Source organism: Salmo salar, chromosome ssa04 (assembly GCF_905237065.1).
Source record: "Salmo salar chromosome ssa04, Ssal_v3.1, whole genome shotgun sequence".
NCBI classification, from domain to species: domain Eukaryota; kingdom Metazoa; phylum Chordata; class Actinopteri; order Salmoniformes; family Salmonidae; genus Salmo; species Salmo salar.
In genome coordinates this window covers 63,194,610-63,221,354 of record NC_059445.1, presented here as the reverse complement: position 1 = coordinate 63,221,354, position 26,745 = coordinate 63,194,610, and the positions used below count along the sequence as shown (strand labels likewise).

Below are 26,745 nucleotides of genomic sequence, written 5' to 3'. Positions count from 1 at the left end.
TTCACGTGAGGAGGTAGCTGTGTTCCATAACGTTTTTCAAGACATTGGAATCGTCCGGTTGGAATATTACTGAAGTTTTACGTTAAAAAGGCCCTAAAGATTGATGTTTTACAACGTTTGACATGTTTCAACGAACGTAAATATAACTTTTTGGCGTGAAATTTTCGGCGCGCTTCCTACATTTGGAGTAGCTTACTGAACGCGCAAATAACAGGAGTTATTTGGACATAAATTATGGACTTTATCGAACAAAACAACATTTATTGTGGACCTGGGATTCCTGGAAGTGCCTTCTTATGAAGATCATCAAAGGTAGGTGAATATTTCTAATGCTATTTATGATTTTAGATGACTCCAAAATGGCGGGTATCTGTATTGCCTGGTGAATTTTTCTGTGCGCAGTACTCAGATTATTGCAGTGTGCTTTCCCCGTGAAGCTTTTTTGAAATCTGTCACAGTGGTTGCATAAAGGAGATGTTCATCTATAATTCTTTATGATGAGTATTTTTGTAAATTGTTGTGCTGATTCACCGGCAGTATTGGAGGCAAAATATTTTCTGAACGTCACGCGCCAATGTAAAATGCTGTTTTTGGATATAAACTTTATCCAACAAAACATACATGTATTGTGTAACATAATGTCCTAGGAGTGTCATCTGATGAAGATCGTCAAAGGTTAGTGCTTCATTTTGCTGTGTTTTGGGTTTTATTGACACATGCCCTTGCTTGGAAAATGGCTGTGTGATTATTTTTGTCTATGTACTCTCCTAACATATCTAATGTTTTGCTTTCGCTGTAAAGCCTTTCTGAAAATCGGACAAATGTGGTTATATCAAGGAGACGTGTATCTTTAAAATGGTGTAAAATAGTCGTATGTTTGAGAAAGTTGAATTATGACCTTTTGTTGTTTTTGAATTTGCCGCCCTGATATTTCACTGGCTGTGTCCCGCAGGTGCGTCCCACCTAGCCCATAGAAGTTAACGGAATGTGGGATTTCGAGCATGAACTGCTCGTTTCAGGCCCTGCTACAACATCTCAAATCGGGTTTAGGTCTGGACTTTGACTAGGCCATTCCAAAAACCTTACGTGTGTTGCTTTGCAGCCATTCTGATGTAGACTTGCGTGTGTGTTTTGGATCATTGTCTTGCTGCATGACCCAGCAGCGCTTCAACTTCAGCTCATGGATGGGTGGCCTCACATTTTCCTGTAGAATTCTCTGATACAGAGCAGAATTCATGGTTGCTTCAATGATGGCAAGTCGTTCAGGTCCTAAGGCAGCAAAGCATCCAAAAACCATCACATTGCCACCACTATGCTTGACCGTCGGTAAGAAGTTTTCCTGTGGGATGCATTGTTTGGTTTTTGCATGACATAACGGGACCCACAAAGCCCAAAAAGTTGACTCAAGTTTGCCAAAATGCCCCTGGAAGAAACTGGGTCCTGTGCATCCATAGTCAGCACCTCATACCAACGGTCAAGCATTGTGGTGGTGGTATTGTGATGGTTTGAGGAGGCTTTGCTGCCTCAGGATCTGGACGACTTGCCATCCATCATTGAAGGAACCATGATTTCTGTTCTGTATCAGAACATTTTACTGGAGAATGTCAGGCCATCTGTAAGCTGAAGCGCAAATGGGTCATGCAGCAGTTCTGCATGGAAGAGTGGGCCAAAAATTCCTCCACAGCGATGTTAGAGATGTTACAGTCATTGCAGCTAACTAAATATGTCAAAACCAGTTATTGAGTGTAAAGGGTGAAATACTTTTGATCACAGGGTCATTGGGTGTTGCATTGTTTATTGAATATTGTGTTATTTGTTCACTCAGGTTCCCTCTAATATTAGGTTTTGGTTGAAGATATAACATTCAGTGTAAAAAAATATGCACAAAGAGAGGAATCAAAAAGGCGGCAAATAACAGCACTGTATATTAGCCCAAACTGGGCTGACCCAGGAGTGCGTCCCCTTTAGCATGCTCTGTGTGATAGGTAGACTCATTGGATTAACTTGAAGACAGTTTAGAAAAGGTTAGGATTTCTCTTCGTCCTGTATACAAACAACTCAGAACATAGCCTAGGACTACACGTTTTGGGACAGAATGTACTCTCTTGACCTGGTGGAATGATCTTTCATTTAAAAGGACTTATGCCTTCGTTGTTACAAAATTGACCAGACCTCATTACTGAGCAAGCAGACATTTTGGGAGCGGGAATAGGACAGCCTTGGACTTCTATTTATGTTCATTCTGCATGGCGCTCTCATGCCATGTCCTGAACTGTAATCCTCCCAAACTACAGCAATTTCTTCTTCTCTTGACCCAGAAAGGGGGAGCCATCCCATCTGTGCCTTCTGTCTTGTTACCGTGCAAGGGTAACTCCCTATGACCTAAAAAAAAAAAAAAAGCACATCCAGATGGCCACTGCATCTGTGCGCGTGTCTGAAGCCCAAACATGTCTGGTCTGAGCATAGTAGGGGATGAAGAGCAGGCAGAAACCCCCATGATAAAGGGATTAGGAAATCCAGATTGAGCAGATTTGAGAACTTCTGCTCCCGCTTAAGAATCTCCGAAGCTACTAATGGTCTTAAAGGTGGACGCACTTAGCAATGGATATTATCTAGTAACTTGGGGGTCGAGTAAGAAGATCTGCCACTGAACAACGCACGTGGTCCTGTGTGGCTCAGTTGGTAGAGTATGGTGTTTGCAACGCTAGGGTTGTGGGTTCGATTCCCACGGGGGACCAGTACGGAGAAAAATGTATGAAATGTATGGATTCACTACTGTAAGTCGCTCTGGATAAGAGCGTCTGCTAAATGACTAAAATGTAACAACAGGGAGATAATTGCTAAGGCGCTCTTGGTAGACAAAGGGTTTTCTTAAGGTGGTCGGACTGGAGCACAACCGAGATCGGTAAATTTAGTTTGGCCATGATAATATCCTAGCAACAGATAAAGGGCTTCATTGCCAAAATCCCTTTAAGTATCCCTTTAAGTACCTGAACACGGCTAGAAACAAAGGCTTGCAAAACTAGTATTACTACAATACTTTCATCTACATTCTGCATACAGAGCAACTAACCAGATGTCACTGGACATCCTTGTGACTAGTTTCAGGAAACTAGGCATACGTCGCGCATCACTACTTCACAGGAGAGGCATTTGAACGTAAAATGTTTTTCCCGCTAGCCTTGATTGGATGAGATAATGGATGGGCTGGACATGCCAAGAGATGAGTTCGGATTGACCTGCCATGTAACACGCTTCTGTCTATAACAGGCCTGGACAATTATTTTCCTAGGAGGGCCACATTAGAATATATTTTTGCCATCGCAGGCCAGAATCATATTACAGGATTATACATCATGTGTATGACTGTTGACAGATATATCTACTGTAAATCACATCCAGATATGCTACTTATTTTAATTTTTTAACATTCACATTAACAAAAACACATCCATATTTTCCTTTTGGCAGGTATTTTCATTATTAACCATGCAATGAACTACACGGAGGGAAAAGTACACTGTGCATTCAGCACTACGGACAGAACTCTTAACGGGTATGCACAAAAACACAAGAGAGCGAGAGCTCAACATTACATTTAAACTACTCAGTGTGAGGAGTGAAGTCTCTGCCGGGCATTGACTAGAGCAGTGAAGTCAGATATAGTTTGACGTCGCTATGCGCAGAATTGCTGAGAGTCAGTGAAAATGTCTGTATGTTGACCCAAACATCTTCTGAGCATGACTCCTAATCTTTGGAAAGTTCTGTTCATTGTGAGATGCATAGACCCTCGTCAGTGACATTGTTTTGAATAGTTCTCCAATCACTGCATCAGATTGAAGATCGATAAACTCAAGTTGCAGGTCAGTGGGAGCGTTATCCACATTGAAGGTGAAAGGAGAGGAAACCAACAGCATGTCATTTTCCAACACTTTCAAATCCTCAAAATGACGAGAAAACTCACTGTTCAAAGCACGCGGCAATGATGTATACCGCTGGTCATTTGATAGGGAACAGACTAGTAGTGTCAGAAGGTGGGTGAGATTGTTGGCTTCTACTTGGCGGGTCAGGAGGAGTAATTTTCCCTTGAAGGCTTTGACATCTGATGTGCAAAAAGGCCCTTTCCTTGTAGTTTTGAATCCAGTTCATTCATGAGGGCCATCATGTCCACGGTGAAGGCAAAAATCAGCCAACCATTCTTTATCTTGCAGTTGAGGGAAATCCACATATTTTCCTTTCATTTGCAAGAACTCAGCAATCTCCGACTTCAGGTCCCACACCATTTTAGGCACCTTCCCCAAACTTAGCCATCTCACGTTTGAGTGAGAGGGGAGATTTGCATGACCCGACCTCTTCCAACAGTGAGACAAACTGCCTGTGGTTTAAAGATTTTGCTCTTATGAAGTTTATCACTTTAGTGACTGTATCCACAACATGGCTTATTTTCAGAACACATTTACAGCGCACCTCCTGATGAATAATGCAATGCTGGAAAATCATTTTCTGATCTGGGGTCAGCTCAGCTACTTGATCTTGGACAAACTTTTTTTCTGTCAAGTTTGGGCACCCATCAGTGGTCACACTGGATAACACTTATTAACCTCCAATAAATATTTACCTGTGGTTGTACTCTTCATTGACTGGACTGAAGCAAGCTCCTCAGTAATTTCAAAGTCTGGGGTTATGCCTCAAGAATATCAACAACTGTGCCGTGTCATGTGCATCACTGCTCTCATCCAGGGCCACGGAGAAATAGGTGAAATCCTTTACCTTGTCTTTCAAACTGTTGTTCCATATTCTCTGCGATGTCCTCAACGCACCGTATCACTTGTTTGTCTTCATAGGGAAACATTTTCAAACAGCTCTTTCTTGTCGGGGCAAAGTATTACTGCAGAGTCAATTAAACATTATTTAAATGAATTTGCCCTCAGCGAACGGCTTGCTATGTTTAGTAATTTTGTAGGACAGTACATAGCTAGCTCTCGCAATTCCGTCATTTCCCCGAATACAGTTTTGTGAAAAGTCCTTGCTGCTTTTGCAAATGAGAAAGCAACTATTTTGATGCACTTGCCCTCTGCTCAGAAGACATATTCCTATATTTCTCTGCATGCGTCGTCTGGAAGTGTCAGGACAAGTTGTAGTCTTTCAAGACAGCGATGCTCTCTTTGCACACAGCTTTCCTTGATACCACAATAAAGAAATACTTCGATGTCCACTCTTGCTGGAACAGCCTACATTCATTTTCTTTGAAAAACTAATTTAAGCAATTTATAGCTAGCTACTATTTGTAACTGTGACGTGTTTGTCAACGTGTCAGTCAATGTCTGTCCTCGTGCAGTTATTTATACATGTCTTCAAAATAAATGTCCCACAAGCAGTGGGAGTTAAATCATTACACAAAGAAGAGTATTCATTTGGCTTTTAATTTGAATAACAAATATGTTTTTCAAAACTTTACGATCGCAAATTCTTTATGTGATCTGAGCATGATTCCGTGGGCCGTATTGAATCAGTTCGGGGGCCGCATACGTCCCCTAGGCCAGCCCTTGCCCAGGCCTTTACTAGAAAGATAGGACTTGTTGCTGTGACAATAAGTCCCTTGCACAGACATAAATCTGACATTACTCCAGTGTCAGCTGATGACAGAAACATTAATCTTATTCTCTTTAACTTAGTAATATCATCAACCATGTGTAGTTAACTAGCTTGTCCTGCGTTGTATATAATCAATGCGGTGCCTGTTAATTTATCATCGAATCACAGCCTACTTCAACTTTGCCAAACGGGTGATGACTTAACAAAAGCGCCTTCGCGAAAAAAGCACATTTGTTGCAAAAATGTACCTAACCATAAACATCAATGCCTTTCTTAAAATCAATACAAAGAAGTACATTTTTTAAAACCTGCATATTTAGTTAAAAGATTCATGTTAGCAGGCAATATTAACTAGGGAAATTGTGTCACTTCTCTTACATTCAGTGCAAGCAGAGTCAGGGTATAATGCAGCAGTTTGGGCCGCCTGGCTCGTTGCGAACTGTGTTACTTCCAAACAAAGAGCGTAATTAATTATGACATAACATCGAAGGTTGTGCAATGTAACGGAAATATTTAGACTTAAGGTTGCCACCCGTTCAACAAAATACGGAATGGTTCCGTATTTCACTGAAAGAATAAACGTTTTGTTGTTTTCTAAATCCAAGTTTCCAGATTTGACCATAATAATGACCAAAGGCTCGTATTTCTGTGTGTTTATTATAATTAAGTCTATGATTTGATAGAGCAGTCTGACTGAGCAGTGGTAGGCAGCAGCAGGCTCGTAAGCATTCATTCAAACAGCACTTTACTGCGTTTGCCAGCAGCTCTTAACAATGCTTGAAGCACAGCACTGTTTATGACTTCAAGCCTATCAACTCCCGAGATTAGGCTGGCAATACAAAAGTGCCTATTAGATCATCCAATAGTCAAAGGTATATGAAATCCAAATGGTATAGGGAGAAATGGTTCCTATAATTCCTATAATAACTACAACCTAAAACTTCTTAACTGGGAATATTGAACCACCAACTTTCATACGTTCTCATGTTCTGAGCAAGGAACTTAAACGTTAGCTTTTTTACATGGCACTTTTACTTTCTTCTCCAACACTTTGTTTTTGCATTATTTAAACCAAATTGAACATGTTTCATTATTTGTTTGAGACTAAATAGATTTTATTTATGTATTAAGTTAAAATAAAAGGGTTCATTGTTCATTCAGTATTGTTGTAATTGTCATTATTACAACTATATATAAAAGTCGTCCGATTAATCGGTATCAGATTTTTTTTGGTCCACCAATAATCGGTATCGGCGTTGAAAAAATGATAAAAATCGGTCGACCTCTAGTTCAAACACACCAAAACAGTCATGAAGAGGGCACGACAACGCCTCTTCTCTCTCAGGAGGCTTAAAAGATTTGGCACAGGCCCTTAAGATCCTAAAAACGTTATACAGCTGCACCATCGAGAGCATCTTGACTGGCTGCATCACCACTTAATATGTCAACTGCTTGGCATCCCAACGCAAGGTGCTACGCAAGGTGCATCACTGGGGCCAAGCACCCTGCCATCCAGGACCTCTAGATCAGGTGGTGTCAGAGGAAGGCACAAAAAATTCTCTGCTACCGCACAGCAAGTGGTGGGACCAACAGCACCCTGAACAGCTTCTACCCCCAAGCCATAAGATTGCTAAATAGTTAGTCCAGGTAGTTATTTGGTTAACTATCTGCATTGACCCTTTTTGCACGAACTTTGACACATACACTGCCGCTAAATGGTCACCCACTGTTCTCCTCTCGAAAAATACGATTTCTCCAACTCTTGCCCTTCAACAGGGACAAGGCATTATAAAATTAGGGTAAATAATATGAGGGCACCAAAACCAACAAGTGTTATGTTCTGGCACACAAAAACTCACAACAGAAATGCAACAGGGGAATGGAAACAAATTAGAATGCACTCAATGAATCAATACCGGAACGCGACTAAATGAAAAAAGCCAAAATAGGCTCACAAGGCACTTGAGCATTCTTTAATGAATCGACTCAAACTACCGAAGACTGCAGGCACAATTATATTTTTCTGTCTGGAAGGAAACTTTGGCTTCAGCCACAAAAGAAACTGGGAACAAATCAAAACTGTGAACAATGTAAGCCATCAAAGGAAGGATTGTCATCCAAAGAGAGCCTAAAACTTCCAAGTTATTGAACTTCTGAAATCCTTCCAGCATGAGTTCACTCCAAAAGCAGGTAACATCCAGTCGATACAAACTGCACACTGACTGAGAAGGTGTAAAAACCTGTAGCGTTGGGCTCTTGATCAAAGTGTCCAGAGGTTTATCCAGAAAATTATCTATGACAGTTGTTATATAAAAGAATTCTAGTATTTTCTAATTGGAAATGTCTTTTGAAAATGCTTTAGTGCTGATTAAACTAAAATGCTGCTCTTACAGTTTTTAAACATACTGTGGAGCTAGACTATATACCCATGACTATGTGGTGTGAGGTTGCAGTGGTAGTTGACTTCACACTGCTGAATTTCAATAAGAACTTATCATAATTCTTGCAACCAACCAAGACAGACCCTTTGCAGCAACTGTGGATGTTCTTGTTGAACAACCACTCATAGATAAATCGATGGAAAATAATTGCGAAACATTACACAAAAAAACAAATCATGTGATAAGAGCGCACACACACCCGCTGAATAGATTAAGTGGTTATGGTCTCAGTAGATAGCACCTTCAGAGTAGAATTAGCACAAGAGGGCATTTTTGTCTCAATAAAAGAAAACCTTTACTCTGAAAAATGGCATGATTGACCTCAAACATGAGACATGAGGATGTTGTATGGGTTTTAAAGTAGTGCTAATGGATCCTCATAAGCTACACTTAATGGGAGATATTTCTTGTGTAGGAGGCAATATGATGTATGGAGTAGCAGTTTCTTCCGCTGCAATGGCTCCACACAAGTCAGGCGGTAGGGATGGCTGAGGTGGGAAGGCGGAGGGATGGGATTGCAGGAGGGGGACAAGCGGGGGGGGTATGTATCTCAGAATTCAATTCCACCGCTCATTAACTACCTGCTGAATAGATTCAAACCATTCATTAATAAGACGGTTCAAATTTCCTGCCAGCATCAAGGTACATTCTGTTAATGACAGATCATGTTTACTTGTAAATAGGTGATGTGTAAATTACTTTCATTTTTAGTGCAGGATAATTAGAATTGATGCTAAATGTTCAACATAGCCATATACGCAAAGCTATGGCATGGTGGTAGATGTTATGCAACCCTTAATGATATTAAAGATTGATTGATATCAATGAGATTTAATGTACGCCTAATGTTTACCAAAAACATTCCCAGTGAATGCTTCTTGGTCGTATTGTGCATATCAACCACTGGTTCATCATATATGCATAGTCACTTTAACTATACATTCATGTACATACTACCTCAATTGGGCCGACCAACCAGTGCTCCCGCAAATTGGCTAACTGGGTTATCTGCATTGTGTCCCGCCACCTGCCAACCCCTCTTTTACGCTACTGCTACTCTCTGTTTATCATATATGCATAGTCACTTTAACCATATCTACATGTACATACTACCTCAATCAACCCGACTAACCAGTGCCTGTATATTGCCTCGCTACAACTGTTCTAGCCTCGCTACTGTTATTTTTCACTGTCTTTTTTATTTCTTTACTTACCTATTGTTCATTATTTAAAAAGGTAGACTCAGTGAGATGACGTTGCCACGAGCAGCACCGCAGATATTGGGCACATTTGAGTGGTAAGGCTAAAGCAAACGACTGTAGACGAAAGTGGATGAGTGATGTCGGGGGAGGTGCATCTGCGACAGCTGAAAGTCAGATATGAATGTGGTTTTCCAACAGCAAGGCTGTGTTCTAACATGGCAGTGATGCCATCCTTGATAAAAAATGGTTGTCTTTATAATGGTCGAAACAAACTGAAATCTTAATATTATCTGTGTACATTGTACAATCACTTCGTGAGATGGAGCCTCAAATATCACATGTATTTGTATACACTGAGAGTACAAAAAATTAAGGACACCTGCTCTTTCCATGACAGACTGACCATGTGAATCTAGTTGAAAGCCATGATCCCTTATTGATGTCACTTGTTAAATCCACTTCAAATCAGTGTAGATGAAGGGGAGGAGACAGGTCAAAGAAGGATTTTTAAGCCTTGAAACAATTTAGACATGGATTGTGTATGTGTGCCATTCAGAGGGTAAATGACCAAGACAAAAGATTTAAGTGCCTTTGAACTAGAGGTCGACCGATTAATCGGAATGGCCGATTAATTAGGGCCGATTTCAAGTTTTTATAACAATCGTACATCGGTATTTTTGGACACCGATTTGGCCATTTTATATATTTTTTTCCGCCTTTATTTAACTAGGCAAGTCAGTTAACTTTTTAGTGACAGGGGGCAGTATTCGGAAATTCAGATGAATGACGTGCCCAAATTAAACTGCCTGCTACTCGGACCCAGAAGGTAGGATATGCATATTATTCGTAGATTACGATAGAAAACACTCTGAAGTTTCTAAAACTGTTTGAATGATGTCTGTGAGTATAACAGAACTCATATGGCAGGCAAAAACCTGAGAAAAAATCCAACCAGGAAGTGGTTTGTAGTTTTTTCAACTGATTGCCTTTCCAAACTACAGTGTCTGTGGGGTCATTTTGCACTTCCTAAGGCTTCCACTAGATGTCAACAGTCCTTAGGACATTGTTTCATGCTTCTACTGTTACTGGGCAGAGAATAAGAGCTGTCTCAAGCCTGGGACCCGTGAGTTGTATACTGCGCGCTCACACAGGAGCACCGCTCCTTCTTTTTCCTCTGTAATGAATACGCTATTGTCCGGTTGGAATATTATCGAAGATTAATGTTAAAAAGACCCTAAGGATCGATTGTAAACATCGTTTGACATGTTTCTACGAACGGTAATGGAACTATTTGACTTTTCGTCTCGGGTTTTGAGCTCGCGCATTATGCCTTTGAATTAGTGATCTGAACGCGTGAACAAAACAGAGTTATTTGGACATAAATATGGAGTTTATCGAACAAAACAAACATTTCTTGTGGGAGTCCTGGGAGTGCATTCCGACAAAGCTCAGAAAAGGTAAGTGAAGATTTATAATACTATTTCTGAGTTTTGTTGACTCCAGAACTTGGCGGGTAACTGTATAGCTTACTTTGATGGCTGAGCTCTGTACTCAGAATATTGAACAATGTGCTTTCGCCGTAAAGCTATTTTGAAATCGGACACAGCGGTTGCATTAAGGAGAAGTGTATCTATAATTCTTTCAATAACTGTTGTAAATTTTATCAACGTTTATGATGAGTATTTTTGTAAATTGATGTTCTCATTCACCGGAAGTTTTGGGAGGCAATACATTTCTGAACAACACGCGCCATTGTAAAATGGGGTTTATGGATATAAATATGAACTTTATCGAGCAAAACATACATGTATTGTGTAACATTGAGTCCTGGGAGTGTCATCTGATGAAGATCAAAGGTTAGTGATTAATTTTAGCTGTATTTCTGGTTGTGACACCTCTCCTTGCTTGGAAAATGGCTGTGTGGTTTTTCTTGTTTAGGCGCTGTCCTAACATAATCTAATGTTATGCTTTCGCCGTAAAGCCTTTTTGAAATCGGACAATGTGGTTGGATTAACGAGAAGATTATCTTTAAAATGGGATATAATAGTTGTATGTTTGAGAAATTTGAATTATGAGATTTTTTTTTTTTTTAATTTGCCGCCCTGCTATTTCACTGGCTGTTGGCAGCTAGCGTCCCACATGTCCCAGAGAGGTTAAGAATACATTCTTATTTTCAATGACGGCCTAGGAACGGTGAGTTAACTGCCTTGTTCAGGGGCAGAACGACAGATTTTTACCTTGTTAGTCCAACGCTCTAACCACCTGCCTTACATAGCACTCCACGAGGAGCCTGCGTGGCAGGCTGACTACCTGTTACGCGAGGGCAGCAAGAAGCCAAGGTAAGTTGCTAGCTAACATTAAACTTATAAAAAACAATCAATCTTCACATAATCACTAGTTAACTACACATGGTTGATGATATTACTAGTTTATCTAGCGTGCCCTGCGTCGCATATAATCGATGCGGTGCCTGTTAATTTCCCATCAAATCACAGCCTACTCGCCAAACGGGTGATGATTTAGCACTGTTGTTGCACCTAACCATAAACATCAATGCCTTTCTTTAAAATCAATACACAAGTATATATTTTTAAACCTGCATATTTAGTTAATATTGCCTGCTAACGTGAATTTCTTATAATTAGGGAAATTGTGTCACTTCTCTTGCGTTCCATGCAAGCAGTCAGGGTATATACAGCAGTTTGGGCTGCCTGGCTCGTTGCGAACTGTGTGAAGTCCATTTATTCCTAACAAAGACCGTAATTAATTTGCCAGAATTGTACATAATTATGACATAACATTGAAGGTTGTACAATGTAACAGCAATATTTAGACTTAGGGATGCCACCCGTTAGATAAAATAGGGAACGGTTCCGTATTTCACTGAAAGAATAAAAGTTTTGTTTTCGAAATGATAGTTTCCAGATTCGACCATATTAATGACCAAAGGCTCGTATTTCTGTGTGTTATTACGTTATAATTAAGTCTATGATTTGATATAGCAGTCTGTGTGATGGTAGGCAGCAGCAGGCTCGTAAGCATTCATTCAAACAGCACTTTCGTGCATTTGCCAGCAGCTCTTCGCAATTCTTCAAGCATTGAGCTGTTTATGGACTTCAAGCCTATCAACTCCCAAGATTAGGCTGGTGTAATTGATGTGAAATGGCTAGCTAGTTAGCGGGGTGCGCGCTAATAGCGTTTCAATCGGTGACGTCACTCGCTCTGAGACTTGGCTTTTTGTGGAGCGATGGGTAACGATGCTTCGAGGGTGGCTGTTGTCGATGTGTTCCTGGTTCAAGCCCAGGTAGGGGCGAGGAGAGGGACGGAAGCTATACTGTTACACTGGCAATACTAAAGTGCCTATAAGAACGTCCAAAGTTATATGAAATACAAATGGTATAGAGAGAAATAGTCCTATAATAACTACAACCTAAAACTTCCTACCTGGGAATATTGAAGACTCATGTTAAAAGGAACCACCAGCTTTCATATGTTCTCATGTTCTGAGCAAGGAACTTAAACGTTAGGCCGATTAATCGGTATCGGCTTTTTTTGGTCCTCCAATAATCGGTATCGGCGTTGAAAAATCATAAATCGGTCGACCTCTACTTTGAACGGGATATGGTAGTAGGTGCCAGGCGCACTTGTTTGTGTCAAGAACTACAACGCTGCTGTGTTTTCCCACGCTCAACAGTTTCCCGTGTATCAAGAATGGTCCACCACCCAAAGGACATCCAGCCAACTTGACAACTGTGGAAAGCATTGGAGTCAACATGGGCCAGCATCCTTGTGGAACGCTTTCGACACCTTGTAGAGTCCATGCCCCGACGAATTGAGGCTGTTCTGGGGGCAAAAGGGAGGGTGCAAATCAATATTAGGAAGGTGTTCCTAACGTTTGGTATACTCAGTGTATCTTTACTGTACACATAAATCGTGGCAAATTGGTTTGTTTCAGTTATGTCTTTGGTCACATTCGCATGGGTAAAAAAACAACAACAACTAATGACTATTTGACAATAGAGCCTCCCACAATGTAGGTGATAGCTGCAGGATGAAGTTGCTGAAGAGCAACTGCAGAAACTTGCAGTCGACTGATCTTTATTTACATGATTTTTGTAAAAGCATCACTTTTAAAGGAGATGACCAACGATGCTCACCAACTTGACAAAATCTATCCGCTCGTGCCCATCGAGATGAGTACGATGTAAAACTCTGCTCTCACACAGAATTTCTGTGCATGTGCACAGGTGCGCTTCACGCTGCTACAACGTGGTAGCTGCGGGAACCAAAACAGCAGAGAGGTTTAGCCTCGTGCTTCAACACTCCTGGTTGTTGCGGAAATTGACCCACTACTACTACTTACTTTGTGCATCCATGTCATTTCCCTGAGTCTACCTTTAAACGAAACCTATGACCTGACACATCACCTCATGCATTACTGCCCCACGCTGGCAAAAAGGTGTCATCCCCAAAGACTATACAACACATAAAAGGCTCCTAGTCTGCCACTGTTAAAATAAAACAAAATAGAAAAGTTTTTATTTCAAAAATTTAACTAAATAAAAACTAGTAAAGTGGATCTGAAAATTAACTGAAACTAAATGGAATTTCAATGAAAATATAAAAACACAAAACTATAATATCAAAATGTTGGAAAACCTTGGACAGACAACTTTGATAAATTCAGCACACAAATCAGACCACTTCAGCTTAAATGCCTGTGTTGAATAAAGCTCTGTTTTCCTCCTTTAAATTTGAACAAAGAGCAGTTTTGAATGAATTACAAAAAAATATTCTGATGCCAGTCGGCATACATTTTGGTAGTGAGGGTCTTTTGTTGTTAGAAATTTAAGTAAGGGAGGTTATGACAGAATTTCAGTTAAGACATAAAAGCCTGTTTTGTGTCATACCCAAGAAAAACGCATTACTCCTTTCAACTCGGGTAATCATGTACATGATTGCTTTGAATAAGAGCTTTTGTCAAATGGCATTGATCTATATGAATTTTTCAATCACTGGCAAGAATTTCAAAGTTGAATGAGGCACTATATTGTATAGCACATGGTGCCAATAAAACAAAGAGAAAGACTATCCAGACTTCCGATGAGAGAAAATGTAGGAAGGAATGTGGGTAGCACCGTCATAAATCAACCACCTAAGGCCTATGATTGATGACAGTGTCATGTATTTCACAAAGGCTGCATAAAAATGAAGAAAAATATCTTACATAATAGATTGAGTAAAAATAAGCTATGCCTACATTGAGCTTAACATCAGTAGTCAAGTGGATATCAGAGCAATATGAGCGCAGCGTTAAGTGGCCATTTGAGCGCAACTCCATCTATGCAGCATGTTAGTATCCGCCATATTGCTTGAACCGGTCTTGTCCTTTCAGATGAGTGAGGAGTCGAGGTAATAGCACGTAAGAGGGGACACGGTCACATGGACATTGGATTCTCTGTCTATTAGCAATCCCCGCTTGTGATAATGTATCAACTTCAACCTTTGCGTAAACACTATTCTATCCACTAGCCTATTGATGATTTCTACTTTTATCTGTATCAGTTGAATCAATGTTTGCTGGCTCCCGTCTTAAATAGTTTATTACTAGTCATTACAAACCAAACCATCATCCAAGGCTTTCATTTTAAAAAGCTGAGATTTTTTTTTTTTTAAACAAAAGTAAATTTCTTCAAAACATAGCACTAAATGGTGAACTGAAGTTTCATAATGCAGTACAATTTAATTCTCAATTAGTTATGTATGAATGCCATCAACACTGCTTTTTGAAAACAATTTCAAAAGTTAACAGCTCCCTTCCATGAGCATTTAGTTCAGTATGCCCAGAGCCATCATTGTTATAACACTTATGTTGTTATTGTTGTGGCCGCTGCTGTTATCATTATTAATCAATATTATAGGACAGAAGGCATCAGGAATAAGGCAGGAAATCTGTCTAAGTGTCTAAACTAAGTAAGAATTAAGAGGGATCTTGTCTCGCTCTGTCATTTCTGCAGGGCCAAGTGACCAATCAATAGGAAGGCAGTTTGCTAGTCTCCAGCCATAATCCTCGAAAATATTATTATGCGGATTAGTTGCTCCCTCACCCATTTCATTTTCAGTCTGGAAGGTATTAGTCTGACAGCCAAGTGGAGCCCAACCAATACTACACACTTCAAAGCAGCAGCAAACTGTCTAAGAAAAGCAACGTGGTTCAAACATTTCCTTTCATCTTTATTTTCAGGGTAAAACATAGGTTAGGCCAAGGCTGTGCCTACTGCTGCCCCTGTTGATAGATTGCTAATAAAAAGTATTCACGCTAGAGTAGATGAGTGTATATATATATATATATACACATATATATACATATACATGCTATTTAGGGACAGTACCTACTTCAAACGATTTACCACAAGGGAGGGCCTAGTGTGCATTTTCACACAAGACTTCCCTTGCATCACCCAGCTCTGACAGAGAAAATTGGGGTTCTATTCAATCTGTAAAGCTGAAGCATTACAGATTCCTCAACAGAAATGTAAAAGGTAATTTCAGATTGAGCTGACATATGTAGCGTTTACCGTGATTGCAGTCTCTGCAAAAGCAGGAACATTCCCTTTAAATTTCAATCATACTGTAAAGCTGAACTTCTGCGATGCGGATTGAATAGAGCCCTTAGACTGCATAATCCTGTAGCATCTGGCATTTGTGCAGACAAAACAGCCGAGAAGCTATCATCAGACAAGACACTGCAGCAATAGGTAGGAAACAAATGGACAGGAACTGAATACAATGATCACAAGGGATCCAATTCTGTGGGAGACAGTGAGGCTGCCTGGAGGGTCTTGTCAGAGGCAAATTCACTGAAAAGTAACGAGTGTTATGCTAATGTCAGACAAGAGAATGCAGATCACTCAAGCCCAATAAGCCCAGTTGATAGATACCTGTATTGTATTTAAAAGGATATATTTCCCTTACAATGATGAAAAAGTATTTGTTTGTTCAGGGGTATGCATGCATATTATTTATGCTTCCATACATGTTTTTATTCATTGTTGAACCCAGCATTATATGGATGAATGCATGCAAAATAATTGTCCACTTATATAATTCTACGGCTCTTCTAGTCTGATTTAATGACAGCTTGCTATAACAAGCTTATTAGTAGAGGTCGACCGATTATGCTTTTTCAACACCGATACCGATTATTTGAGGATCTCTCCCCCCCCAAAAAGCCGATACCGATTAATCGGCCGATTTTTTTATTCATTTAATTGTAATAATGACAATTACAACAATACTGAATGAACACTTATTTTAACTTAATATAATACATAATTAAAATCAATTTAGGTTCAAATAAATAATGAAACATGTTCAATTTGGTTTAAATAATGCAAAAACAAAGTGTTGGAGAAGAAAGTAAAAGTGCAATATGTGCCTTGTAAGAAAGCTAACATTTAAGTTCCTTGCTCAGAACATGAGAACATATGAAAGCTGGTGGTTCCTTTTAACATGAGTCTTCAATATTCAATATTAGTTATTATAGGACTATTTCTCTCTATTCCATTTGTATTTCATATACCTTTGACTATTGGATGTTCTTATAGGCACTTTAGTATTGCCAGTGTAACAGTATAGCTTCCGTCCCTCTCCTCGCCCCTACCTGGGCTTGAACCAGGAACACATCGACAACATCCACCCTCGAAGCAGCGTTATCCATGCAGAGCAAGGGGAACAACTACTCCAAGTGTCTAAGCAAGTGACGTTTGAAACGCTATTAGCGCGCACCCGGCTAACTAGCTAGCCATTTCATATCGGTTACACCAGCCTAATCTTGGGAGTTGATAGGCTTGAAGTCATAAACAGCGCAATGCATTGAGAAGGGCTTCTGGCAAAACGCACGAAAGTGCTATTTTGAATGAATGCTTACGAGCCTGCTGGTGCCTACCATCGCTCAGTCAGACTGCTCAATCAAATCATAGACTTAATTATAACATAATAACACACAGAAACACGAGCCTTAGGTCATTAATATGGTCGAATCCGGAAACTATCATCTCGAAAACAAAACGTTTATTTTTTCTGTGAAATACGGAACTGTTCCTTATTTTATCTAACGGCTGGTATCCATAAGTCTAAATATTCCTTACATTGCACAACCTTCAATGGTATGTCATAATTACATAAAATTCTGGCAAATTAGTTCGCAACGAGCCAGGCAATGAACGCAAGAGCAGTGATACAATTTCATGTTAGCAGGCAATATTAACTAAATATGCAGGTTTAAAAATATATACTTGTGTATTCATTTTAAAGAAAAGGCATTGATGTTTATGGTTAGGTACATTGGTGCAACGACAGTGCTTTTTTCGCAAATGCGCTTGTTAAATCGTCACCCGTTTGTCGAAGTAGGCTGTGATTCGATGAGAAATTAACAGGCACCGCATCGATTATTTGCAACGCAGGACACGCTAGATAAACTAGTAATATCATCAACCATGTGTAGTTAACTAGTGATTATGTTAAGATTGATTGTTTTTTTATAAGATAAGTTTAATGCTAGCTAGCAACTTACCTTGGCTTCTTGCTGCCCTCGCGTAACAGGTAGTCAGCCTCCACTCGTGGAGTGTAATGTAAGGCAGGTGGTTAGAGCGTAGGACTAGTAACCAGAAGGTTGCAAAAACAAATCCCCGAATCCCCCCTGAACAAGGCAGTTAAGCCCCGTTCCTAGGCCGTCATTGAAAATAAGAATGTGTTCTTAAATCTGACTTGCCTAGTTAAATAAAGGTGTAAAAAATAAAAAATAAAAAAATAGATAGATATCGGCAAATCGGTGGCCAAAAATACCGATTGTTATGAAAACTTGAAATCGGCTCTAATTAAATCAGCCATTCCGATTAATTGGTCGACCTCTAATTTCTTCCTAACAAAAAGACAGCCAACTTCGCCAAACGGGGGATGATTTAACAAAAGCGCATTTGCGAAAAAAGCACAATCGTTGCACGAATGTACCTAACCATAACATCAATGCCTTTCTTAACCTGTTAGGGCTAGGGGGCAGTATTGACACGGCCGGATAAAAAACGTACCCGATTTAATCTGGTTACTACTCCTGCCCAGTAACTAGAATATGCATATAATTATTGGCTTTGGATAGAAAACACCCTAAGGTTTCTAAAACTGTTTGAATGGTGTCTGTGAGTATAACAGAACTCATATGGCAGGCAAAAACCTGAGAGGATTCTATATGGGAAGTGGCCTGTCTGACAAGTTGTTGTTCATCTGGGCTCTTTTTATTGAAGACTGAGGATCTTTGCTCTAACGTGACACTTCCTACGGCTCCCATAGGCTCTCAGAGCCCGGGAAAAAGCTGAACGATATCGAGGCAGCCTCTGGCTGAAACACATTATCGCTTTTGGCAAGTGGCCGATCGGAGTACTATGGGCTTAGGCGCGTGCACGAGTCGACCCCATGCTTTATTTTCTTTCGTCTGATTACCTAAACGCAGATTCCCGGTCGGAATATTATCGCTTTTTTACGAGAAAAAAGGCATAAAAATGGATTTTAAACAGCGGTTGACATGCTTCGAAGTACGGTAATGGAATATTTAGAATTTTTTTGTCACGAAATGCGCCATGCTCGTCACCCTTATTTATCCTTTCGGATAGTGTCTTGAACGCACGAACAAAACGCCGCTATTTGGATATAACTATGGATTATTTTGAACCAAACCAACATTTGTTATTGAAGTAGAAGTCCTGGGAGTGCATTCTGACGAAGAACACCAAAGGTAATAACATTTTTCTTATAGTAAATCTGACTTTGGTGAGTGCTAAACTTGCTGGGTGTCTAAATAGCTAGCCCTGTGATGCCGGGCTATCTACTGAGAATATTGCAAAATGTGCTTTCACCGAAAAGCTATTTTAAAATCGGACATATCGAGTGCATAGAGGAGTTCTGTATCTATAATTCTTAAAATAATTGTTATGGTTTTTGTGAACGTTTATCGTGAGTAATTTAGTAAATTCACCGGAAGTTTGCGGGGGGTATGCTACTTCTGAACGTCACATGCTAAGGGTAAAAACCTGGTTTTTGATATAAATATGAACTTGATTGAACAAAACATGCATGTATTGTATAACATAATGTCCTAGGTGTGTCATCTGATGAAGATCATCAAAGGTTAGTGCTGCATTTAGCTGTCTTCTGGGATTTTGTGACATTATATGCTAGCTTGAAAAATGGGTGTCTGATTATTTCTGGCTGGGTACTCTGCTGACATAATCTAATGTTTTGCTTTCGTTGTAAAGCCTTTTTGAAATCGGACAGTGTGGTTAGATTAACGAGAGTCTTATCTTTAAAATGGTGTAAAATAGTCATATGTTTGAAAAATTGAAGGTTTTGCATTTCTAAGGTATTTGAATAACGCGCCACGGGATTACACTGGCTGTTACGTAGGTGGGACGATTTCGTCCCGCCGGCCCTAGAGAGGTTAAAATCAAGACACAGAAGTATCTGTTTTTAAACCTGCATATTTAGTTAAAAGAAATTCATGTTAGCTGGCAATATTAACTAGGGAAATTGTGTCCCTTCTCTTGCGTTCATTGCACACAGAGTCAGGGTATATGCAGCAGGTTGGGCCGCCTGGCTCGTTGCGAACTAATTTGCCAGAATTTTACGTAATTATGACATTACATTTACATTCACATTTACATAACGTTGAAGGTTGTGCAATGTAACAGCAATATTTAGACTTATGGATGCCACCCGTTAGATAAAATACGGAATGGTTCCGTATTTCACTGAAAGAATAAACGTTTTGGTTTTCTAAATGATAGTTTCCGTATTTGACCATATTAACGACCTACGGCTAGAATTTCTGTGTGTTATTATATTATAATTAAGTCTATGATTTGATAGACCAGTCTGACTGAGCGGAAGTAGGCAGCAGCAGGATCGTAAGCATTCATTCAAACAGTACTGTCCTGCATTTGCCAGCAGCTCTTCGCTGTGCTTCAAGCCTATCAACTCCCGAGACTAGGCTGGCAATACTAAAGTACCTATTAGAACATCCAATAGTCAAAGGTATATGAAATACAAATGGTATAGGGAGAAATAGTTCCTATAATTACTACAACCTAAAACTTCTTACCTGGGAATATTGAAGACTCATGTTTAAAGGAACCACCAGCTTTCATATGTTTTCATGTTCTGAGCAAACGTTAGTTTCTTTACATGGCACATATTGCACTTTTACTTTCTTCTCCAACACATTGTTTTTGCATTATTTAAACCAAATTGAACATGTTTCATTATTTATTTGAGACTAAATTGATTTTATTATATATATATATACACACACACACACAGATCAAAAAAATAAAGGGAACACAATGTAACTCCAAGTCAATCACACTTCTGTGAAATCAAACTGTCCACTTAGGAAGCAACACTGATTGACAATAAATTTCACATGCTGTTGTGCAAATGGAATAGACAACAGGTGTAAATTATAGGCAATTAGCAAGACACCCCCAATAAAGGAGTGGTTCTGCAGGTGGTGACCACAGACCTCTTCTCAGTTCCTATGCTTCCTGGCTGATGTTTTGGTCACTTTTGAATGCTGGCGGTGCTTTCACTCTAGTAGTAGCATGAGAATGAGTCTACAACCCACACAAGTGGCTCAGGTAGTGCAGCTCATCCAGGATGGCACATCAATTCGAGCTGTGGCAAGAAGGTTTGCTGTGTCTGTCAGCGTAGTGTCCAGAGCATGGAGGCGCTACCAGGAGACAGGCCAGCATATCAGGAGACGTGGAGGAGGCTGTAGGAGGGCAACAACCCAGGAGCAGGACCGCTACCTCCGCCTTTGTGCAAGGAGGAGCACTGCCAGAGCCCTGCAAAATGACCTCCAGCAGGCCACAAATGTGCATGTGTCTGCTCAAACGGTCAGAAACAGACTCCATGAGGGTGGTATGAGGGCCCGACGTCCACAGGTGGGGGTTGTGCTTACAGCCCAACACCGTGCAGGACGTTTGGCATTTGCCAGAGAACACCAAGATTGGCAAATTCGCCACTGGCGCCCTGTGCCCTTCACAGATGAAAGCAGGTCCACACTGAGCACATCTGACAGACGTGACAGTCTGGAGACGCCGTGGAGAACGTTCTGCTGCCTGCAACATCCTCCAGCATGACCGGTTTGGCGGTGGGTCAGTCATGGTGTGGGGTGGCATTTCTTTGGGGGGGCCGCACAGCCCTCCATGTGCTCGCCAGAGGTAGCCTGACTGCCATTAGGTACCGAGATGAGATCATCAGACCCCTTGTGAGACCATATGCTGGTGCGGTTGGCCCTGGGTTCCTCCTAATGCAAGACAATGCTAGACCTCATGTGGCTAGAGTGTGTCAGCAGTTCCTGCAAGAGGAAGGCATTGATGCTATGGACTGGCCCGCCCGTTCCCCAGACCTGAATCCAATTGAGCACATCTGGGACATCATGTCTCGCTCCATCCACCAACGCCACGTTGCACCACAGACTGTCCAGGAGTTGGCGGATGCTTTAGTCCAGGTCTGGGAGGAGATCCTTCAGGAGACCATCCGCCACCTCATCAGGAGCATGCCCAGGCGTTGTAGGGAGGTCATACAGGCACGTGGAGGCCACACACACTACTGAGCCTCATTTTGACTTGTTTTAAGGACATTACATCAAAGTTGGATCAGCCTGTAGTGTGGTTTTCCACTTTAATTTTGAGTGTGACTCCAAATCCAGACCTCCATGGGTTGATAAATTGGATTTCCATTGATTATTTTTGTGTAATTTTGTTGTCAGCACATTCAACTATGTAAAGAAAAAGTATTTAATAAGATTATTTATTTCATTCAGATCTAGGATGTGTTGTTTAAGTGTTCCCTTTATTTTTTTGAGCAGTATATATATATATATATATATATATATAAATTACGATTAAAAAAATAAAAAATAAAAATAAAAATCGGTATAGGCTTTTTTTGGTCCTCCAGTAATCGGTATCTGCATTGAAAAATCATAATCGGTCTACCTCTGATGTTTGGAGTAATCTGTTGGTATTGTGAAACCAGCCTGCTACAAAGAAAACTGTATGGTTATTCTGTTTAGCTGGGAAGCAATGGGCAAAATCAAATGGAACAACTGCTATTTCGTTAACCCACTGCAACGCCGCCGCATTTTAGACTTCTAACACCTTTTAAATATCGTGTGTCAGAGCTACAGACTTCTGGGTTGTGTCTATTTCTTCCTCATAATTTTAGTCTGTGTGATTAACGGGGGCTGAGCTAGAGTGGCGTTTGTGAGACAAGGGCAGATCCCGAAGGGGCCCGGGCCGAGTCTTTTTACAAAAACATCTGTGGAGTCCGAATGGTTTGAGCTACAAACGATTAAAAACTCTATGAATAGTTGACTCTCATGAACACACACATGTACAGTTGAAGTAGGAAGTTAATATATACCTCAGCCAAATACATTTAATCCTAGTAAAAAAATCAGTTTTAGGTGAGTTAGGATCACCACTTTATTTTAAGAATGTGAAATGTCAGAATAATAGTAGAGAGAAAGATTTATTTCAGCTTTTATTTCTTTCATCACATTCCCAGTGGGTCAGAAGTTTACATACACTCAATTAGTATTTGGTAGCATTGCTTTTAAATTGTTTAACTTAGGTCAAATGTTGGAGGTAGCCTTCCACAATAAGGTGGGTGAATTTTGGCCATTCCTCCTGACAGAGCTGGTGTAACTGAGTAAGGTTTGTAGGCCTCATTGCTCGCACACAGTTTTTCAGTTCTGCCCACACATTTTCTATAGGATTGAGGTCAGGGCTTTGTGATGGCCACTCCAATACCTTGACTTTGTTGTCCTTAAGCCATTTTGCCACAACTTTGGAAGTATGCTTGGGGTCATTGTCCATTTGCGACCAAGCTTTAAATAATCTGTCTGAAGAATTGTTGGAAAAATTACTTGTTTCATGCACAAAGTAGATGTCATAACCGACTTGCCAAAACTATAGTTTGTTAACAAGACATTTTTGGAGTGGTTGAAAAACTAGTTTTAATGACTCCAACCTAAGTGTATGTAAACTTCCGAATTCAACTGTAGTTGGGAGGCTTGGGCGTTCCAGTACTGTAGGTGGCGGTAATGCACCATAACGTTGGATGCCAACCGCCGATAAACCCCACAGAAGAAGAGGCAGGGGCGACAACGGTAGCTAGCTTCAGCTAGTACACACTGGTAGACAGTGTCCTTCGCCCCCGCCTGTCGGGCATTGCTTGAAGGTAAGCCTTGTAATACATCCACAGGTACACCTCCAATTGACTCAAATGATGTAAATTAGCCTATCAGAAGCTTCTAAATCCATGACATCATTTTCTGGAATTTTCCAAGCTGTTTAAAGGCACAGTCAACTTAGTGTATGTAAACTTCTGACCTACTGGAATTGTGATACAGTGAATTGTAAGTGAAATAATCTGTCTGTAAACAATTGTTGGAAAAATTACTTGTGTCATGCACAAGTGACTTGTGTCATCCTACCCGACTTGCCAAAACTACAGTTTGTTAACAAGAAATCTGTGGAGTGGTTGTAAAACAAGTTTTACTGACTCCAACCTAAGTGTATGTAAACTTCCGACTTCAACTGTATAAATGTGAAGAATACACTTGGCGTTTCTAATCAAATGAAATATGGTTATGAGAGGAAGCCCACTGTCGGGCAGTGGGAGAAGATGGATTTCTCATTGATGAAAAATTTGACCTCAATACAGTTTTCTGTTCCCAAAACTAGAATCTATTATGAATAGAGTGTAAGTTTTGTAGACTTTGCCCTTTGCAAAAGTTGTAAAAAAATTGCATTGTTTAGAAGGAGTGCAAAGGCAAAATTTGTTAATGCACAAGCACACTTCAGAGTAGGTGTTCCCTAACGGAAATATGCATGATACTAGAACGCGCCAATAGGATCTCACTAGCTCATGCTTGGCTCTGCCCCCATCCTTGCATGTTCAGCCCACTATGGCACATTTTTTCCTATTGGAAACAATAGGCTTTCTTGTTTTAATTTATTACCTTTATTTAAATAGGCAAGTCAGTTAAGAACAAATTCTTATTTACAATGACGGCCTACCCCAGACGACGCTGGGCCAATTGTGCGCCGCCCTAAGGGACTCCCAATCACTGCCGGATGTGCTACAGCCTGGATTCGAACCAGGGACTGTAGTGGCCCATCTTGCACTGAGATGCAGTACCTTAGACCACTGCGCCACTTGAGCAAATCTTTGATGGCATGCTTCAAATTCAAATACTTCCGGCTTCATGCGCCATTGGGAGTTTTCCATAGGAATACGTGGATGAAGTCAGCACTATCACCATCTACTGGTTTTAATGTCTATGAAATATTCAGCCTAGCCGTGTGAGTGCTTTGTCTAGATATAGGCTACCTAAGCTGCGTGCACATCTTGTGGACGGCTATATCATAGACTATACAGTAGGTGTTGGTACTTGGTAGCTTTAATTAGGGTGAACCTGTTGATGAATACAGTAAACTAAACTCCCTATTGACTGAGTAGCCTAGCATATCATTTTGCATAATGGATAGAGTTTGCCCAACATTGTAAATCAACATGTTGTAGAAAAGAGATGGGTGCATCGAAAAACAAGTGTTTTGCATTTGGCAGAGTAAAACCGCATGCCAGATTTTTAGGAGAAACATTGATTCGTTTCCACAAGACTAGGCTATGATAATTCAATAAATAACTTTGCTCACATTGAATTTTTAACAAACATGAATTACAGTACATATGACACAAAATTGCAGAGATTCAATAGAGTTTAGCTAGCCACAGCTGAATTGAATTGCCATATTTTCGGTTCATCATGAAATGTATTCCCAACGCATGTCTTGCTACAGCTCGTGGCATGATACAGTATTTGCAATACTGAATCAGCTGACAATGTGTAATAGCCTATCCAGTTGACTAGTCTATAACGGCACACACTCATGTTATATTTTAAGTAAGCTACTGATTTGACTTTTAAAAGGTGTTTAGGAAGCAAGCAAAATCAAAACAGCACCACTAACAATTTATATGTCTCCATCGGTGTACTGTACACCACTGACACCGTTCCCTGGGCATTCAAATGTAAGGAATAGCTTCAAAGTAGCCTACCTACCTACATAGATACCTAGCTGTAGATACTTAGCTGTATCAACAGTCCGCCAGGTCACACATGCGACACACAAAGTGACTATAAAATCACGCCACTAGGCCTACGGATCATAGTTTGAGCAAACTAAATCATATTTCTAAATACATGTAATAAAGCTAAGCATTTTTCCGGTAAACTTCAGCATGGTAACGCGCTCAGAATAGCTCCCGTTACAAATATTCAGCGTTCATTGTAGGCTACGGCGTTCTACAGAATCTGGACATTCGCAACACAAAAGTGTTCAGAACATCTGACTGGTTAATTATAACTAACCATATTAAACTTGTGCACTGAAGTTGAATTTATGGTCTTTATACTTTGGAAAAACAACTATTTTCATATCTAATTTCGCTCATTTAAACTGCCAGCTGCAGCTTTGTGAGTATTACAGTGGCACAGGGCTCAAGACTAAAGTAAAACTAGCCAAAGTGATTTGTGTTGAGGGGTTAGTATGGAAGACAGAAACATCTGTAACGGCTATATGAGGGACATTTAAATATTCAAAGAATGTAACAAATATGTGAGTCTTCTTTAGGCACATGGAATATCGTATTCCAACTTGAAGAACAGTTAGGCTACACTCAATGATTAACTAAGAAACTATCATTCAAAATTATACGGGCACATCCAGAAAGAAGCTTGCTCTGACTGCAGGCTCATTTCTGCCCCCTCCTCCATGTCCATATAAAATCATTAAAAAAGACGTAGGTTTGTTTAGTTAATCGTCCGAAATCCTACCTTTGTGAAGAGCTGCTGGAATCATGAACAAAAAGAGAAGAGTAGCGAGAGATCCGTTGCCTGTGATCGCCATGTTGTACACCTGCTTCTATCTGGCTGCGCGAGTAGTAGCTAGCTACTTCACCTAGCGACAACGCGAATCACTTTAATGATATGCATGGCGGGGAGGGAACAATTCAAATGGATTTTTAAAAGATGGTTAAACAACTGACAAAGGTTATACTTGTGTTACGGTGGGTTCTTATAGAATAATGAACAACTGAGGGAAAATGTATTATTTTATTTTCAACCATTCCAGAACATGGAATCATTTTTGTGTGAAGGGTTCAAGGCGAAACATCCAGTGATTTTCCAAAACTTCCCTAATTATTTGTTGTGACAAACAGAGCTTAGATTACTCATAGATGACTCGTCACATGAACTGGGAAGTATCATATAGTTGGCAGCTTTTCCATCCATATAGTCCTTATGTGCTATCAAAGATGCTGTACATGACAATATGTTTTGCATCAATGGCATGTTCATTTGCGTAGAAAAATGGCCTGCA

At 40.3% G+C, this 26,745-nt stretch overlaps 1 protein-coding gene across 3 annotated transcripts in view; it reads right to left on the bottom strand.

The window, feature by feature from the left end:
- LOC106603642 (cell adhesion molecule 1) overlaps positions 1 to 26,330 on the bottom strand; it is a 547,319-nt gene extending 520,989 nt beyond the window's left edge. For all 3 annotated transcript variants that reach the window (XM_014197549.2, XM_014197550.2, XM_014197551.2), the window contains exon 1: positions 26,199 to 26,330. In XM_014197549.2, coding sequence (XP_014053024.2) covers positions 26,199 to 26,271 — 73 coding nt within the window. In that variant the 5' untranslated portion in view covers positions 26,272 to 26,330. The remainder of the gene's footprint in view (positions 1 to 26,198) is intronic.
- Between the last annotated feature and the right edge of the window lie 415 nt (positions 26,331 to 26,745).